At 37.4% G+C, this 19315-nt stretch overlaps 2 protein-coding genes across 2 annotated transcripts in view; one reads left to right on the top strand and one right to left on the bottom strand.

Moving 5' to 3' along the window:
- ZFC3H1 (zinc finger C3H1-type containing) overlaps positions 1–17550 on the bottom strand; it is a 52428-nt gene extending 34878 nt beyond the window's left edge. Inside the window, exons 1-5 of the mRNA XM_032420446.1 lie at positions 16683–17550; positions 11613–12029; positions 3708–3772; positions 530–728; positions 64–287 (exon numbers count right to left, since the gene is read on the bottom strand). Coding sequence (XP_032276337.1) covers positions 64–287; positions 530–728; positions 3708–3772; positions 11613–12029; positions 16683–17280 — 1503 coding nt within the window. The 5' untranslated portion in view covers positions 17281–17550. The remainder of the gene's footprint in view (positions 1–63; positions 288–529; positions 729–3707; positions 3773–11612; positions 12030–16682) is intronic.
- Positions 17551–17649: 99 nt separating this feature from the next.
- Positions 17650–19315, top strand: part of THAP2 (THAP domain containing 2) — a 10562-nt gene continuing 8896 nt past the window's right edge. Inside the window, exon 1 of the mRNA XM_032420515.1 lies at positions 17650–18231. Coding sequence (XP_032276406.1) covers positions 18161–18231 — 71 coding nt within the window. The 5' untranslated portion in view covers positions 17650–18160. The remainder of the gene's footprint in view (positions 18232–19315) is intronic.

Here is a 19315-nt window from a genome sequence, read left to right as displayed (position 1 = left end):
ATAAGACAATAAGGACACTTAAATTTGAATAATGTTTTGATTTTATATTTTTACACTCTTTACCTTACTTCTTGATCTCCTCTTTCCACCAACCAGTTTCATGAATCGATTGTACTGCTCTTCCTGATTTGAGAGATCTCGAATTTTTCTGATTTCTTCTTCTCTTTTCCTTCTCTCTTCTTCTTCAGCTTGTTTCCTCTGATCCTCTTCTTTCTGTCTTTCCTGTTCTTTTTGTTGTTGTAGTTTCTTCCATGCTTTTGTTTGCTGCTTCCTTAATGCCTGTTTAGCTTTAAATAAAAATACAGAAACATCAGTATCTATTAGCTAGAATTTTCTAGATAAAAGAAAACAACTTTATAATTTATTTTCATTATCATTAAATCAAATATACAGCTGCTCTTCCAAGTTTTGTTTATATAGGGCTGTCCCCCATTCAGGGCCCTGTAATTCCCAAACTCAAAACTTTCTGAATTAAAATCTTAAAACTATATTGATATAGGAAATAAAAAAATTTAACAGAAATGATCACCTGTAGTGCTAACTTTCTTGGCTGAATGTGTTTTTGTACTGGTTTTAGCTTTTTGCTGTACAGTTTTTGTCTTAGTCAACTTTTCTTTGCTTTCTTTCATCACCTGCTGTTCTTTTTGTTGCCATTTTTTACTAGCTGACTGAAGAGCCAAAAGACGAAGCTGTAGTTCAGACAGTTCCTCTTCATCTTCACCAAGTTTCTTTAAAAAAAGAAATAGTTGTAACTTTTTAGTTCTATTATTTGACCTTTAACATTTCACCAAGTCAAACCCTTCCAGGGATCAGAATTTAGAGTTAGTTGTAAAGCAAATATTTAAATGGCAATATAAGTAAAGTAAGGAAACTAAACTACTTACCACAGCCCTACACCCTAATCCAATCCCTATGATATAGACAGAAGATCAACCTGTGGAGGGTGTGTGTGCATATGTAAATTGAAGGGTCAGAGGGGATGAGTGTAACTGATGGAATAGGATGATCCAAAAGGGAAGTTAAGGGTCAGAGATCAGCATTTAACTGAGCTTCCCAAACAAGAAAGTAAAAATCTGATGACAACAAATGCAAGAAAAATTCAACCCAGGAAAGATCAAAAATGAAGAATGAAGCGGTTCCATAAACATGTGATTTACTAGTTTTACAAGTAACACAGAGAACAGGTACACTGAATGTCAAGACTGAAATTTGCAAACTTTTTAAAAAATACACATTTTATAATTCTTTAGATTTACTTATATTTGAACATTACATGACCTAAAACTACAGATACTTATCTGAATATTTAAAATATTTTGAACACCCAAGATTTTTCTTCAGGGAAGCTAAGAGGAAAATAGGTTAAGAGTGAATGTTTGAGGGGCACCTGGGTAGCTCAGTCGGTTAAGCATCTGCCTTCAACTCAGGTCATGATCTCAGGGTCCTGAGATCAAGCCCCTGCCCCTGCATCGGGCTCCCTGCTCAGCGGGGAGTCTGCTTCTCCCTCTCCTTCTGCCACTCCCCCTGCTTGCGCTCTCTCTCTCTCTCTGAAATAAATAAAATCTTAACAAAAAAAAAAAAGTGCATGTTAGAAAGCTTTTTTCCAATTGAAATATCCTCTTAATTTTTTCACTCTATCTTTTAAAGATAATTTTAAAAATCTATTCTCTTTTTAGCTAAAATATAATTGAAAATGTCAGGCAAACTAAGCACAGATTCTTAACTGGAGTACATGGATATGGTGGGGAGAGACGTATTGGGAGTCCTCTGGCCTCCCCATCCTTTGAAATTAAATGCAAAATTGTTTTTCTTTTATGTGTATGTATAGAGAAGGAGGGAATCAAAAGAGACTAAGACTCAAAAAAGGTTAAGGCCCACTTACCTATTAACTTTTGCTTATACGTGAATTATAATCACATTTTGTCTAATATTCAATTAAATTACTTAACTCCTAAGCATAAAGAAAACAGTGGGTCCTTCCTACTGGTTTCACTTTACTATGAACTATTATAAATGCCTAACTGAATTGCCACCATGTATTTCACTACTTCAGTTTATCCAAACCAGGGCATAGATACCCTTTCCACTGTTGGGAAATATATGTAACAAATGAGCTGAAAAAATTATCTTTTTTTAACTCTAAGTCACTTAAACATACCAAATTCTACTACCTGGTCCTGCAGTTCTAGAGCTGTGCTATCCAGTATGGTGGCAATGAGCCCCATGTGGCTACTTAAATTTAAATTAACTAAAACTGAGTAAGAAATTTAGTTCCTCAGCCACACTAATCACATTTCAAGTGCTTAAAAGCCACATGTGGTTAATAGCTACCATATTGGAAAGTGCAAATAAAGAATATTTCCATTATTATAGAAAATTCTATTGGATAGTCTTGATCTAGAGTGTTTAGAATAAAGCTATCATCACTGTTCCATTGAGACTTAAAAGTCTTTGATTACTTTTTGCAACCACTCCTTTTGGAATAAAAGAAAGAAGTTAACTGATTCTGTCATACAACTATATGCTACTTAAAGTAGCTACCTGATCAGCAAGAGCACTGAACCCCATTTAACTCCTTGCCCTGACACTTAAGTCCTACATAACTTTAGGCAAGTCACTCAATCTACCCATATTAATCTTACTTCATCTGTAAACCAAATAATGTCAACTTAATTTATGAAGTTATTGTAAGGACATTAAAAAATATATACACATGCACGTGTGTGTGTACACATATTTATCTGCTATATTATCAATCTTAAATTCAGAATCATCTCTTTCCTAAAGCTTCTGGGCTCTTTGCATCATTTTAATTTATTCATAAAAACTAACTGAAATCTTAAAAGAAGAAACTGAAGGTATTTCAGATCTCTAATTCAACAAAGAAAAGACTAGGGCTACTGAGAGCTATTACATGTCAAACACAGTGCTTGATGCTTCTGTACTTTATCCTGCTAAACCTCACCACAATCCAGGGAACAGATGACATCAAACTCATTTTGTAGAAAAGGAAATAGAGGCAAGCAAAGGCAAAGAGCTTACATATGATCACTCAGCTAATAAGAGGAGGAACTAGAATTGAATAGCAGGTCAAGGTCTAACTCCAAAGATTTCCCACACAGGATAATCCCCCACAAGCAGGAAAACAAAATCTCTGGGTGAAAATTAAGTTTCAAAAAACCAACAAACAAAAAAATCATCTATGGATATACATAAAAAATACTTCAATTAAATTCAATTTAACTGAACCCAGCACAAAGATACTGAAGGACATCTCTCCAGATTTTCTTTATTATTAGTTTCACCTGTTTCTTTTTTTTAAAGATTTTATTTATTTATTTATTTATTTATTCATTTATTTATTTGACAGGGAGAGAGAGAGCACAAGTAGGCAGAGCAGCAGGCAGAGGGAGAGGGAGAAGCAGGCTCCCTGCTGAACAGAGAGCCCGATGTGGGGCTCGATCCCAGGACCCTGGGATCATGACCTGAGCTGAAGGCAGATGCTTAACCGACTGAGCCACCCAGGCGCCCCTCTCTCCAGATTTTCTTATCTTTAAGGCTTATGTCCAAATGGAGGTAATGATGAAAGAAATGATGTAAAGGAAATGAGTGGAAAGCAAGACAGAATCTCCTTTCAAAGGAACAGAGCAAAGCAGTATAAGAATCAGTCTTACAGAGACACCCAGTCCCAAAAAGCAGGATCTTACCTTTTCAGATAGAATGTCTGAGGCACTAATTCTTCTTGTTAAATTTTGTTCTTTATCTTCTAATCCTTTAAAATAAAACAGCATACTTTGAATACTCTGAAAAACAGCTACCACCATTTTAAAATAAAATGCGTATGATATTCAGTAGTAATTATTTTAAGGGGTCTCTCATTTTCACAATCTCTGACTGAGAAGGAAAGAATGCTATTAGAATGAAAATCTGACCAAACTTTTCATATCAGCCTCATTTCTGAAAATTATCAGGCAAAATGATTCAAAATATTAAATAAGTTAAAACTGTACTCTGATAAAATGACTTATGAACTAAAAGTAATTATTTCAATAACAGAATTTACATTAAGCTGGCAGTACCTTATGAGCACAAAGCTACCTTAAAAACAAGTACAAACCATAAATTTCAAACTATAAATCTAACTTTACACAAAGTTTATAAAAGCAGGTAATTGTTTAATTCACCAAACATGTAGTTAGGCACTGTCCTACCACTGTTATGGGTCTCTACAATTATTTCAATTCTGACTCAATACTTCCAAGATGAAAATTGGTTTTGTGCAGTCATGCAGTATTTGTAAAATTATTATCCAGAATTCTAAACTGAGCTAAAGACAATCATCAGGACATAGGTGGTAGTTAAAACCATATAATTAAGAACACCCTTGGAGAATGGAACACAGAGGACATCAACAGTTAAGAAATTACAAAGGAAAACTATTAAGAAGAAAATCAGAAGGTTATAAGAAATTCCAGATGTGTATGGTACTACTGAAACCCCAAAATTTCACATTTATCAAGAAAAACACCTCTGAATATAGTAGGTATGTCTACTCCCTATAGAATATTCTCAACGTTGTGGCCTGAATGGTCCTTTGAGAATATAAAATAAATTATACTAGTCCTTTGTTCAAGACCCTGTAGTAGCTCACATTTCATTCAGAATAAAAAACAAAATTCTTATGAGGCTCTACATGATCTATCCCAACCCATCATCTCTGACCTCTTCTCTCCCACTATTCAGCACCCCCACTCTCTTTTCTTTAGTGGCACAGGCCTATTATTACCCAAATATGCCAGGTACCCTTCTGCCTTAACAGTAGTTATTCTAGTTCATTGATTCTCAAACTTTACCAGGTATTAGAATCCTAACAAGAAGGTTTGTTAAATATAGATTGTTGGGCCCCATCTCCAGTTTCCAATTCAGCAGATCTAGGATAGGGTCTGGGCATTTGCATTTTTTTTTAATTTTTTTTTTTTTTTAAAGATTTTATTTATTCATTTGACAGAGAGAGACACAGCAAGAGAGGGAACACAAGCAGGGGGAGTGGGAGGGAGAAGCAGGCTCCCCATGGAGCAGGGAGCCCGATGCAGAGCTGGATCCCAGGACCCTGTGATCAAGGCCTGAGCCGAAGGCAGAGAGATGCTTAATGACTGAGCCACCCAGGCGCCCCCTTTTTATTTTTAAAAATTTTTTAAAGATTTTTATTTAGGGCGCCTGGGTGACTCAGACGGTTAAGCGTCTGCCTTTGGCTCAGGTCATGATCCCAGGATCCTGGGATCGAACCCCACATGGGGCTCCTGGCTCAGCGGGGAGTCTGCTTCTCTCTCTCCCTCTCCCTCTGCCTCTCCCCTTGCTCATGCTCTCTATCTCTGTGTCTCAAATGAATAAATAAAATCTTTAAAAAAATTAAAAATAAATAAATAAATAAAAGATTTTTATTTATTTGAGAGAGTGAGAGAGAGAGCACGAGTGGGGTGAGGGGCAGAGGGAGAAACAGACTCCCCACCGAGCAGGGAGAGGGATGCGAGGCTTGATCCCCCGACTCTGGGATCATGATGTGAGCCCAAGGCAGCTGCTTAAGGGACTGAGCCACCCAGGCACCCCAGCATTTGCATTTCTATCAAGTTCCCAGGTAATGCTGGTCCAAGGACCAAAGTTAGAAAATCACTGCTCTAGCTATTTATTATCTGCCTAGAAAGCTCTTCCCTGATATCCATTTGGCTATCCCCTCATGGTCTTCAAAGCCCTTGTTTAAATCTCATCTTCAAATTCAGGCCTCTCCTGATCACTCATTAATACTGCAATCTATACCTGCCATCCCCCTACTTACCCTGCTATGCTTTTTCCATAACTGTTACTTACGAATCATATTTATTCTTCCCCCTTTCTAAAACGCAAGCCCATGAAAGCATAAATGACTATTTTGTTCATGGAGAGATTTCCAAGGGCCTGGAATAAAGTGCTCAAATTTTGAATGAATGGAAGAATGAAATAAAAAAATGAAGGAAAATTAAAAATAATTTTGTAATTACATCAAAGTAACTGCCCTGACTAGTTTCAGTAAAGAGTAGAAAAGCAGATTGCATTGGATTGAGAGGTAAAGTGAAGAAGGCTAGCCTTTCAAGGAATCTGGTTGAAAAGACAGAAGTTAAGGGAGAATACAGAATGGGGAAGAGAGTGATTACATTTTGGGGAGGAAAATGCAAATATGTTTATACTAAGAATCCCTTAAGAGAAAGTGGTTAAAGATGAATCAAAATAAACAACAGATGGAGCAAGGTCCCAGAGAAGGTAGAAGTCAGAGCCAGGAATACAGGTTAAAACAAAGTGGCCATAAACAAAAATGAAATGAAGTGAAAATCAATATAGATATAATTTTACAGTCAGAAAGTGAGAAGTTGAAAGGTGAGTGAGATCACCTGAAACAGGAGGCACACCCATAGGCTGTTCTGAACAATAGGAACAAAGTTGAGTAAAAAGCCTGAAAAAAATAATAAAGGTTTAGAAGAGTTGTTGAGAGAAATGGAAAAGCAGTTGATCACTAACAACTTAAAAGCTTGATGGCAGAGCTGAGAGTCTTGCTGAAGACTGGGGAAGGTGGGACAGTGGGGGGTGGAGAGGATGCATATGAAGAAACTAATCAATATAACTTATTCAGATAAATTTTAGCTTTTCTGGTTTTCCTCCAATTCCTCTTCCACACTGCGGTCAGTTACTTTTCTAAAACAGACATCTGATAACATCACTTTCCTATTTAAAAATATCTGATGGTGGGGCGCCTGGGTGGCTCAGTCGTTAAGCGTCTGCCTTTGGCTCAGGTCATGATCCCAGGGTTCTGGGATCGAGCCCCGCATCGGCCTCCCTGCTCCGCGGGGAGCCTGCTTCTCACTCTCCCACTGCCCCCGCTTGTGTTCCTCTCTCTCTGTCAAATAAATAAATAAAATCTTAAAAAAAATAAAAAATAAAAAAATAAAAAAAAATAAAAATATCTGATGGCCCACCTGACGTTTAAGAAAATCTAAATTCCTTAGTCAAGACATTCAAGGCTCTCTGCAATTGGACTTCAATCTATCCTTTTATAAATTTATAACCAACTGCTCCAAGAAACATACCATATATCCCGCACTGCACCCATTTTATTTTATTTTATTTTTTTATTGTTATGTTAATCACCATACATTACATCATTAGTTTTTGATGTAGTGTTCCATGATTCATTGTTTGCATATAACACCCAGTGCTCCATGCAGAACGTGCCCTCTTTAATACCCATCACCAGGCTAACCCATCCCCCCACCCCTCCCCCCTCTAGAACCCTCAGTTTGTTTTTCAGACTGCACCCATTTTAGATCAATCTCAATTATCCTTTAAAAGTTCTCTGTGCTTTTTATCTGCTCATTTGGTTCCTTCTTACTTCCCAAGTTGAAAGACTCATTTTTTGAGACACCTATCAAAGATTTCCATCACTATGAAAACTTTCTAAACCCAAGTAGACATATTTGATCCTTCCCCTGTATCACTGCAGGCTTTCATACATAACTCTTACTATACTCTGTAATAGTTATTTGTGTGTTTTTTCTATCTCACTGAGTTATACATTTTGAAACTGCCTGCCTGGAATCATGGTGCTAAACTGAAGAAGAAAAAACCATGTCCCTGAGAATATGTAACCAAAATCAGTCACCACTCAGGTCTGCAACCCAATTTACACATGGGTGGCTTTGAAAACTTCGAATATAAAGTGGTCCCAGAGCAAAAGTCTACTCAGGTGCCTGGGCAGTGGCAAAAGCAAACACTCTCCTGGAAGTCCACCTTTGTCCCAGGCCTCAAAAAATTCCTACCAAAAAAACGGAAACAAAAATGACCACCTTAAGAAACAAAAAAGAAAGATGAGAACAAGAAAAGAAAAAAAAAAATCACTAAGCATTCAAGAAAAGAAGGTACCAAAAATGGGAACCAGAAATGAGACCCATAAAAAACCTAGATACTGGAAATTAGCAGACAAAGGAAAGAAACAAACTAAAGCAAACCTATAGTTAACATACTTATTTGAAAAATAAGCAGAAAAATCTAAAAAGAATGACCAAGTTATTTGAAAAAAAAAAAAGTAAAAATTAAATACTAAAATAAAAACTGTAACTGAAATTTAAAATTCAATAGGTACACTTAAGGCAAATCAGACACAGCTAAAGAGAGAATCCATGAACTGAGAGATGCATCAGAAGAAATTTTCCAGAATGTAGCACAGATTTACAAAGAGATGGAAACTTAAAAGAAATTAAGAGAAATGGAAGATAAAGTAAGATGATCTGATATACATATAGATATACAGAATTCCAGAAAAGAAAGAGAATGGGAAAATATTTAAGAGAGAATGACAATTTTTCAGAATCAATGAAAACAAGCACAACAAATCCCAAGCTGAATAAAAAGAAATCACAATCAACACATCATAAACTACAGAATATCAGAGACAAAAATAGGATTTTCAAAGCAAGCAGAGAAAGAAGATAAATTACCTTCAAATTAGAAACTATTAAGACTGATAGCTGACTTTTCAAAATCAATAATGGAAGCTAGAAAATATCTTCAATATGTTGAGAATATAATTAGCCAGTCTAGAATTCCAAACCTAGAAAATTATCTTTAAAAAAGGGCAAACAGAAATAAGTTTTCTATCCAGCAGACACATCCAAATTCTAAAAATGTATTTTAAGCATAAATGATTCTAGACATAGAAGAGTGAGCCAAGAAAGTGTTAAATATATGAGCAAAGCTAGGCAAATTACTGGCCTTTGTCTATGGAGAGGGTAAAGACCTTGATTAATTTTAAACGTTGATAAGGAATTCATGTTACAATTCCGAAAGGAACCAATATGAGACAAGAAACTTAATATCTAACTTCCAAACTAGTAAAAGGGGGAAAAAAAACTGTATGGGGGGGGTCACAAAAGAGGCAAGAAAGAAAAACAACAAAAATCCAAATATCAGTAATAATGAAAAATGCAAATGGACTATATATTCTAGTAAAGGACAAACATTGTCAGACTAAGTTACAAAAGAAATCTAGTTCTATGCTATGTACAATGGATATTTGAGACATGAGAATATGGAAAGACTGAAAGAATGGAAAATGATATACAAGGCATATATACTTATCAAAAGAAGGACGGTGTGACTATTGGCATAAATCTTTCAGGTAGAAACATTACTAAAGATAAAGAAGGCCACGACATAATAACGAGAATAATGGGTCAATTCCTCAGCCTCAAAGTATTTAAAACAAAAACTGAAAACCATAAATCCACCATCACAGTGGCTGATGTTAACAAACCTTTCAGTAATTAATCAAGCAGATCAAAAAATGAAGGAAGATGTGAACATAAAAAGCTTGATCTAACAATCCATATATTCCTTTCAAACACACATAGAATAGTTACAAAAAATCAATCGCATACAATAAAGCACATCTCTACAAATAAATACAACCATATCTATAGTCTCATTCTTTCTCTAATATCTCATTCTCTGACAATACGGTTGACTTAGAAATCAGTAACAAAAAATTTAAAGAACCATGTTTGAAAGTTAAGAAACACACTTCCAAATAAATAGCCTACAGGTCAAAGAAAAACAAAAATTAGAAAATATTTAGAAACGAGTGGGAAAAAATTATATTATCACAAACAGCTAAAGTAGAAATTTCATAACCCAAATTATTTTAATAGAAGAGAGGCTGAAAACTAACAAGTTTTTTTTTTTAAGATTTTATTTATTTATATGACAGAAAGAGAGACAGTGAGAGAGGGAACACAAGCAGGGGGAGTGGGAGAGGGAGAAGCAGGCCTCCCGCTGAACAGGGAGCCAGATGTGGGCTCGATCCCAAGACCCTGGGATCATGACCTGAACCGAAGGCAGGCGCTTAACGACTGAGCCACCCCAGGCACCCCAAAACTAACAAGTTTTAAAAGCTATGGGCTTATTTCTAGGGAAATTTTAAAACAGGGGGATATAACTGATAAATGCTACAAGTAATAGAAAAGTGAGGGTTTTTTTTTTTAGATTTATTTGAGAGAGAAAAAGATGGGGGACGGGGGGGAGGGCAGAGGGAGAGGGAGAAACATGCCCCACTGAGCAGGGAGCCTGACGTGGGGCTCAGTCCCAGGACCGAGATCATGACTTGAGCCAAAAGCAGATGCTTAACCAACTGAGCCACCCACGCACCCCAAAAAGTGAGATTCTTAAGAATAATTTTTTATAAACTTCACAACTTACAGGAAATGGACACATTACTAGAAAAATATAGTTTACCTAAACTGCCTTAACCAGAAATAAAAAGCATTAACAGTCAACAGTGTAAAACCTTCCCAGAAAAAACTCCATCCAGGCCCACACACTTCCATCGATAAGACCTACCAAATATCCCAGGAACAATTCTAATCTTAATTTATTCCCACTCCCCAACTCATTTTGAGCATATCATAACCTTATACTAGAACTTGGCAAGGAAAAAGGGGTAAAAATTACAGGCTATAAACCCAGATGAAAATTCTAAATAAAACATTAGCAAACCTTTATTTATGAAGACTTTGTAATTGCCCCAAACTGGAAGAATCCAAATATCCCTCAAATGGAAATGGATAAACAAACTGTACCATAACTATACAATGGCACATTCAGCAGTAAGAATGAACTAGTGATATATACAACCACATGGATGAATCCCAAATACTATGCTTACTAAATGAAAGAAGCTAGAATCAAAAGGCAATATGCCACATGATTCCATTTATATGACATTTTGGAAAAGGCAAAAACTATAGGGAAAGAAAACAATCAGTAGTTACCTGGTGGGCTGACTGTTGGGGGAGGAAGGAATTGATTGCAAAGGGGCATGTGAGAATCTGTGAGAGTTGACAAAACTCTTCTTTATCTAATTGTGGTGCCTGGCAATGGTTACCCAACTGCCTGCATCTGTCAAAACTTAAAGAACTATACACTTTTTAAAAAGGGTAAATTTTACCGCATATAAATCATAAAAAGAGAAAAAGAAAAAATTTAACAAATCAAATCCGTGACGTACAAAAATAACATATCATGAACTACCTGGATTTATCCCAAATATACAAGAGTGGTTTAACACTACAAAATTAACTAATATAATCTATTACACTAATAAATTAAAAGAGGAAAAATAAGATGTTTTTCTCAATAATGAAGAAAAAAGATGTGATAAACTTCAACATCCATTCATGCTGAAAATCTCAAACAAGGAATAGGGTGGAAAAACTTTTTATCCAATAAAGGATACCTTCAAAAAACCTAACATCATGTTAAAAGTAAATATCCAAAGCATTCCTTTAAGTTAGGAAACAAAGGTCCACTGATACACTTAGGTTAAAAATTGTATTAGAAGGCCAAAAAAGAAAGATCAGAATAAAACTAAACCTATCAATGCTGAGTAATATGACTGTTTATGTAGAAAAGTACAAAAAGAATTCACAGATAAAGTATTAAAATCATTTCAATGAAGCACACTACCAAAATAACTAGTTACCCCATAGAGAAAGAAGAATCTTAGTACTAATTGAAATTTTTAATTCCATTACCTTGACTAGGTTCAGTAGTGTCAGATTTCAGGGAAAGCTGTTTTGTTCCATCCTTAACTTTTTTCAACCGGTTCTTATCCCCTGGTAAAGTCAATTTTTGCCTGAGTGGTTTTAATTCAAATGCCTGAAACGTTTTGACCTGTGTTTTCTCCTCAGGAGCTACTTCTTTACTTGGGTCCTTAGTAATACTGACATTATCAGTGCTTGTTTGGTCCTCAAAGTTCAATGTTTTAGGATCTTCCTGCACATTCTCTTCTTTGCTACTCAAAGCTAGTTTTTCATCTTTATTGATGCATTCTAGTTCCAATTGTATCTGCTTATACTTCAAAAGTAAATCTTCAAAAGTTTCTTCCCCACAGTTTTCACTTTTTGATGAATAATTTTGTTTTCTTGATGGAGATCTTCCAAAACTTTTGGCTGAACAGCATATTAAGGAAAGCAGTTTCCAAAATTTTTCCAGTAAATTTAACAAAAACACATTAAGTTAAAGATGAATCGTCTCCCTTTTTAACTTGTTTTTCAAAAAAGATGAGTTAGTATTTTTAATTACTAAATTACATTTAACATATGTGCTAATGCCCAATTCCACAATCTGCCCATATTTCAAATTTAACAAGTAACCATATAAAAGAGTCCACTTAGAAAATCACTGGTGTCAGTTATTACCCATAGTACCTACAGGTATTCCACCTACTTAGGTTATGGCAGCATTCCTTCTGTAGTTATCAGAAAAGCCCATAATAAGGTGTATGTTAAAGATTCCTTTGTAAAGGAAGAGAGGAGAAACATAATGGTTTGTCACAGATATGGATAATTTACACTTCAGATAATCAGGAGGAAACATTTCTTCTTTTTAATTAGTTTCTTCTCATGTCTCAAATTAAAAAAAGGAGATAAAAAAAGAACACTGACAACTAATAGTTAAAACTAGTTTATAAATAGGAAGCATTTTCTTAAAAACCTAATACGTAACAATCTTAAAGCTCAAGTATACTAATACCCAACATATGCACAACTAAAATGAGGGAATTACATTATTAAAAAAAAAAACCTTCCACGGTATTCAAAATGTATCTTATAAACTAATTTGTCTCTGAAGATAATGATAACTCTACCAAAATTTTTTTTCTTCTCTAACACAGTGACACATAGAATATAACTTTTTCCTTGGAAATGGCTACAAAATTCCAAACTATAATTTTTACTCAAAATAATTCACACAGGTAAAAATTGTTACACCTCACTTCTCCAGCCTAGAAATTAACAAGATTTAAAGACAAGTACTTTATGTGGTTTTAATACAATATGTCATTTATGGATCATTTAAACTGGCGAGGATATAACATTACAGTTCCCTAAAGATGGTTCCTCTAACAACTTACAGTACAGTCAACCTCCAGATATCTTAAAATTTCCCTAATGACCAATACAAGAATGGGAATCACCACCAAATATTTTTTTTTCACCACCAGTAATTTTAGAAACTAAACCAGCATTACAACTGAAAATCTTAACAGTTCTGCAACAAAACTGTTTTAGTAAATCTTTGGTTCTGTGATCTAAGCTCTTCAGAGCCAAGTTTCTTCAAACAATATTAGTTTCTCATAACCTGTCTTACTCTTCAACCAAACAGAATCTGGCTTCTGCTGGCTGAGTTTTTTTATTTATCCACCATGTTTTCAAACTTTATTTTACCTGACTTCTTTGCAGCTTTGGGACACTGCAAACCACTTCTCTCTTGGCTTCTCTAACTCCACACTCCTGATTTCCCTATCTTTTTTTCTCCTTTAAGTCTTCATGACTCCTTTCTAACTCCTGCAATAATGGTGTTCTCCAGTGAGCTCTATTTAGCCTCTTCCACTTTTCCTTTTGAGCATTCTAATGCACTCCCATATGTCTATGTAATACAAGAGAGAAGTTTGGCCTCATGATATTTGGGGTTTTATCTTCCACAAGCTATCCCCTATTCTGCTGCTGGACTAATCTATCTAGAAGACAAATCTGATCAGATCTGTCCCCTTGTTTAAATCTCATTAAGAATAGAGTCCAAAATACTTACAATGGCACATAATGCCTTCATGATTTGACCTGTACTTCCTTTCCAATATCACATTTCTCCTGTCATCACAATTTATGCATAGCTTTGTATTTAGGTTTTTCTGTTCTTCAAATTGACCCCAGACCAAAATTCAAATGAACCTCCTTTGTGAAGCCAGAACATTACTTGCTCCCCCATTATATACTCTTTGTACATAAATTCTGTAATTATCCCCTTCGACACCTCACTTTCCAATGGAGCCATCCAAAGGCACAACCACAGTGATTAAAAATAAATAAATAAAACTGAAGACCTTGGAAAGATCTGTAGAGGGAAAAGATTCAATACACTAACAAAAAAGAAAAATGAGGAAAAGCAACTGAGTTACAACTGTTAACTAATCTCTGTCAAGGCTAAATGAAATCTATTTCTGTCTAATATAGGACAGTTAGGATGAAACCAACACTTGAAAGATTTAATTTTAAACTAGTTAAGATGCAATCCCTAACTGAAATCTGGTTTAAAAAAAGAACTGCGTTTCAACTGTAGGTGAAAATGAAATGACTTTCTACTGATGAGAGACACTGGCCTAATTATGTTAGCTCTCATCAGATTAGAAAGTTTAAAACAGTAGTCAACCAAAGGAAACATACGCTAAGAGGGATTGACAAAGTGTCTATCACTAAGAAAAATTTTAAATGAATGAGAATGAAAATATGTGCCACATTGGAATCTGGTTCATTTTATTTCTTTAAAGCTGCACCTAGCATACCTTAATCATTACAGAAAAATAAGTCAAAAAAAAAACACTTGTACTCATGCTACTTCATTTCTAGATTATGAAAATGAGCTACATTATATCCCTTATTCTTTCTTTCTTTCTTTTTTTTTTTTTTGGAAACTCTACCCCAACATGAGGCTCAAACTCACAACCCCAAGATCAAGAGTCACATGCCCTACTGACTGAGCCAGCCAGGTGTCCCATAACCCTTATTCTTTCTTAATGTAATTATTTATAAAATAAAAATGTCATTATTATTAGTGCACAGTGGATATGTGAATAATCCTGAATACAGTCTTGGTATTAAGAAATCTGAATTAATAAAATTTTGTATTACAAATTTTGTTTGCTCACATTATATGAGTAGCTGAAAACTATGTTTTCCTTCACAAATTCTTAAAAAGAATACCACCTCTAGGATGGATTAATGATACTTCATGAGGAAAACAATGAGCAGAGAGGATCAAAACAAGCTCCTTAAGTGCAGCATCTGTGAAAAAAAGAAAAACAGCAAGACAGCTCATTTCTGCTAAGTTACTGCGGAAATCAAACTGGATATATTCCTGTACTTTCTTCACATCATATGCCTGTTTATTAAGAGAAATATATAAGCTTAATAATTAATAAAGGTATATATGGCAAAGGCCAAATTGGTATTGAATGAATGGACAGAAAGAAGGCAAAGGCAGGAGCTGGGCAAGTCCCCTCATCACCACCTTCTCTAATACAGATTAAATGAAAAAATTCTGTGCTCCCACAGTACTTTTTACATACCTCAGTATGAACTTTTTACATTAAACTCTATTTATTCACATATGTCTCTCCAACACAAATTCTAAGTTTCCTCTTTTATATTCTTAAAAAACATACATGTGCTGAAGCAGCCTGTTTTTAGATTTAGAATCAACAACTAACAATTCCTTCTTTAAAAAAAATATCTTGGGCAGAGTTCTTTTTTTTTTGAAAGAACATCCTTTGTCTTTTTAAAAGTTAAATCCCTACGTGATTTTCTTTGAAACAATCCTAGGTGCTCCTAACCCAACTTCTGGTTGCAAAAATAAGTTTTTTCAGGGCACTAGCACCAGAAGCTGCTACTTTGTACCTAAACTTAACATTTCTTGCCCCTTTATTTTCGGACATCTGGGAAAGACCAGGGGATCCTAAGTATTCTATAAAAATAATGTTGAGTGTCTTCCAAACAAATGTCATTTCATGTAAGTTTCATATATAATAGGTTAAAAAATCATTATACCATAAAAATTACAACCAGTAATAATTGTAATTAGTAAACGATTTTTATGCAGTTATCATGAAATAAAACCTAGGTCTACAAACCCATCATAAACTAGCAAACCTTCAGATGACTGATTCCCCACTATAAATCTTAAGTAAACCTAAGAATGTTAAAGATAATGGAATTAGAGGGAACAAAAATCAGGGATTTTGCTATTTTCCTTTTCAACCTCCCCATCATCTCCACCCTCCCATACACCCCATGGCTTTCAATATACTAAAATTAAAATACTGTTTATCATTCTCTCTCTAACTTACATTTGTCAGCACTGAGTTACGAAATGCCCAAAAACTGAACATAAGAAATGAAGAAGGAGGTAAAGTTTTACAGAAAGTTGTATGAATTCAAAACCTCTAAATTAATAGACTTGGTAAAGATACGGGTCTTCCCCCCCCCAACACACACACACACACACTTTAAAAGGCAGCATGTGTAAAAATAAATCAGGAAAAGTAAAAGCAGAATCACAAATAAGAACTATAGCATTATGCAGAATGGAACTTGACAATTTTCAATGTCAAAGTTCAATACTGTATAAGCAACAGTATTCCCCAAATTGTTTATGACTTTTTTCTCCTTCTAACAATCTAAGTCAACCTCATAGAAAAACAAAGTTCTTATACCAGCGAAAGTAAATGCTAATGAAACCTGGGTTTCTGATGTACTACTACAAATCTGATGTACTATTCCAAATCTGATTTCACGAACTTGGCCCCAATCCATAATACGTTAATGTTAAAAAGCTATATACCCAATAAAGCAACCTTAAGAAACAGGTCTGTATAGTGTGACACACTGAGACTACCAAAGAACAACTTAGTTTAAGTATACTGACACAGTGACAAATAAGCGGTTCTGATGGTTCAGAAAAGTTACTCATCTCAAAGACCTAATAATGCCGCTAAAGCGAACTTTAGTAAGTGACACACCCAGGGCGGACCGCCACGTTAAGGATACAACTCTTCCGAGGTGGAGAGGGCTCTCGCCAGCTCTGACTGCTGCTGAATCCGGATCCTGCTCCTCCTCCCAGAGGAGGTCTGCCCCCCGGCTTGCCTCCTCGCTCACCCCCTCCTCGCCCCCGACTCCAGCGACTTCCACCCCGGTAAGGCCTGCCTCGAAAGCGGAAACGGTCCAAGGCGATGTGGCTCCGCTCCCAAAAGGACGGCCGGGGGCTGCTTTCGGACAGTGAGCTCGAAGGCATCCGTACGGAGGGCGGGTGAGACCGGAACGGCTCTTTGGGTCGGTAGCTGCTGTGTCCCCTGAGGTGGCCCCGCTCCGACGCGTGCCGCGAGCGTGAGAAATTCCTCAACTGCTGCTGAGAAGAGGACGACGACGACGAGGAGCCACCGCCTCCGCCAGATCCACCGCCCCGGGCCGGGTGAGGAGGCCTTCGCCGCGGATACGGCAACAGCCCGCCGCCACTGCTGCTGCTGCTGCTCCGGCTCCGTATCTGGCTGTTGTTATCGTCGTCGCTGATTTCCCCATCTTCTAGCTCCCCTTCTTCCTTGGGCGAGAGGCCACTGGAGGCCGGGGCCGGAATATCTGCGGTCGCCATCCCGGGAGCAGCGCCTTCCACACAACCTTAGCCCTCCGTCCGGGGATCCGCCCGACAACTGCCTTCCTCCTCGGTTCCCTTCTTTTCTAACGGACCCGGTCGGTGCGGCCTTACCCTACTCGGACACCTAGCGGGCTTTGCTCCCCAACTTCCCCGCACCCCAGCTCTTTCTCGCCGGACCGTCGCAACCCAGTTCCCTTCCCTAGCGCCCCCTTGCTCCTCCGCGATCGGGGCTCTTCCGCCTCGCGAGAAAGGGGCTCTGGAAGTGGCTCTGCCCGTGACGTCACTTCCTGCGGCACGCAGGAAACAAGGCGTCCAGTTCACGCGATAATAATTAGGACGACGCGATTCTTAATGGGACTTGTAGTCTTTCTTTTCTGTCTTCGGGTTTGTCCTTCCAACCTCTATCTCACACCCACCCCGGACTCCGGATTGGGATATCTGGGTGCGTGGCGGGGTGGGCGGGCCCGTTCTTAATCTTGGCCGCAGGAGTTTCATAGTGATAGGGGGAGGGGGAGAGACACCTTTTTAATTGCTCCGAGGACTGCTGCCAAAGAGACGCAGTAGCCCTACTCCCTTTTGGGGGCCCGGAGGGGGCGGTTTGTGTCCGCCATGTTGGTGAAGGTAAACGTAGGCGACCGGAGCTCCAGGACTGTCTGCTTTGCTGGCTCAAGTCCGCCATATTAATAAAGAGACAGGGAAGGTTGACACCACCACCCCCACCCCCCAATATATAAACCCGTTTTTCCCACTCCGCATCCACGACTCCTCTCGGTGGGCCCGTCCCCTGCCTCGATTGCCTAGCCTTTGCCCGGAGGAAGCGTAGCAGCCAGCGCCTCAGAACAGGCTTAAGACAGCACCGAATGAGGGGGAAAGGGAAATGCCGACCAATTGCGCCGCGGTGGGCTGTGCTACTACCTACAACAAGCACATTAACATCAGCTTCCACAGGTAACATGGGCAGGGAGAGGGGGTGACGGAAACGGGAGCTCCTAGATTGAGTGTCGCTTGTGTGGAAGGCAAGAGGATTCTACTAATTCTAATGACTTCACTACCTAGCTAGTAGCAGGGAAGCATCAGTTCTGCCCTTTGTGTGTGTTTCTCAAATCTGTCCAATTTTTTTCTTCTTCGGGGAAGATTAACTCACTTTGTAAAAGAAATCCAAGTTCTGTATGGTGGTTACTCCTTAGAGAAAAAGTAAAAGAATATCTTAATTTTTTTTAATGTTAGACTGGCTCTTGACATGAATGATCCCTTAAAAGGAAGCGAAACCTTCCTATTCAAGTCAGCAATCCCTTAAAAGCCTGCTGTGCTCCCATTAAAATTAAGAAATTCTCACTAGCTAAATTGACATGGGAAGCATTTAGATTTCTAATAATCACAAACAGTTACTGCGGAGGAGTTGAGTCATCATTGATATCCGTGGAATTAAGAGATGTTAATGAAAGTGCAAAAGATAAGCTTTCTGTTCTTACCGGAATAGAGTAATGAAGAGAACTTAGGTTTTGTTTTCCCTCCGTTTGCTGGAAGAGCAATCAAAAGTCTTTAGTTCTGTCAAATCAGAACTCTTGAAAACATTGTGAACACTGCATGAAATATAGTTAAGTACTCGGTAAATGTTTACCTTCTGTGCAAGTGCCTGCCATGTGCCTGAAGAAAAGAAGCATTGAAAAAAAAGTTATGTGCAAATAGTTCTGATTTTATATATCTCACAACTTAGTACGAACTTAGAATGTGGAAAATTATATCCTTGACCCTTTCCTTACTAATTGCTGACTAAATGACCTCTTATTAAAAACTGCTACTTAAAAAAAGAAAATCCTTGTGATGTTTGGTTTTCAGATATTTCATGGAAATGTAGTGCTTCGTTCACTGATCCATCAAATTATTTGCCTGACATTGTGCTAGCGATCCAGGAAAATTTTTTTTTTTTAAGATTTATTTATTTATTTGAGAGAGAGGGAGCGCTCTAGCACGCGTGAACGGGGGAGGGTAAGGGAGAAGACTGAGCAGACTCCTCCCCCTCCCCTCCCGC

This window comes from Phoca vitulina, unplaced genomic scaffold, assembly GCF_004348235.1.
Source record: "Phoca vitulina isolate PV1807 unplaced genomic scaffold, GSC_HSeal_1.0 scaffold23, whole genome shotgun sequence".
Lineage (NCBI taxonomy): Eukaryota > Metazoa > Chordata > Mammalia > Carnivora > Phocidae > Phoca > Phoca vitulina.
This window is presented reverse-complemented; position numbering and strand designations above follow the sequence as displayed.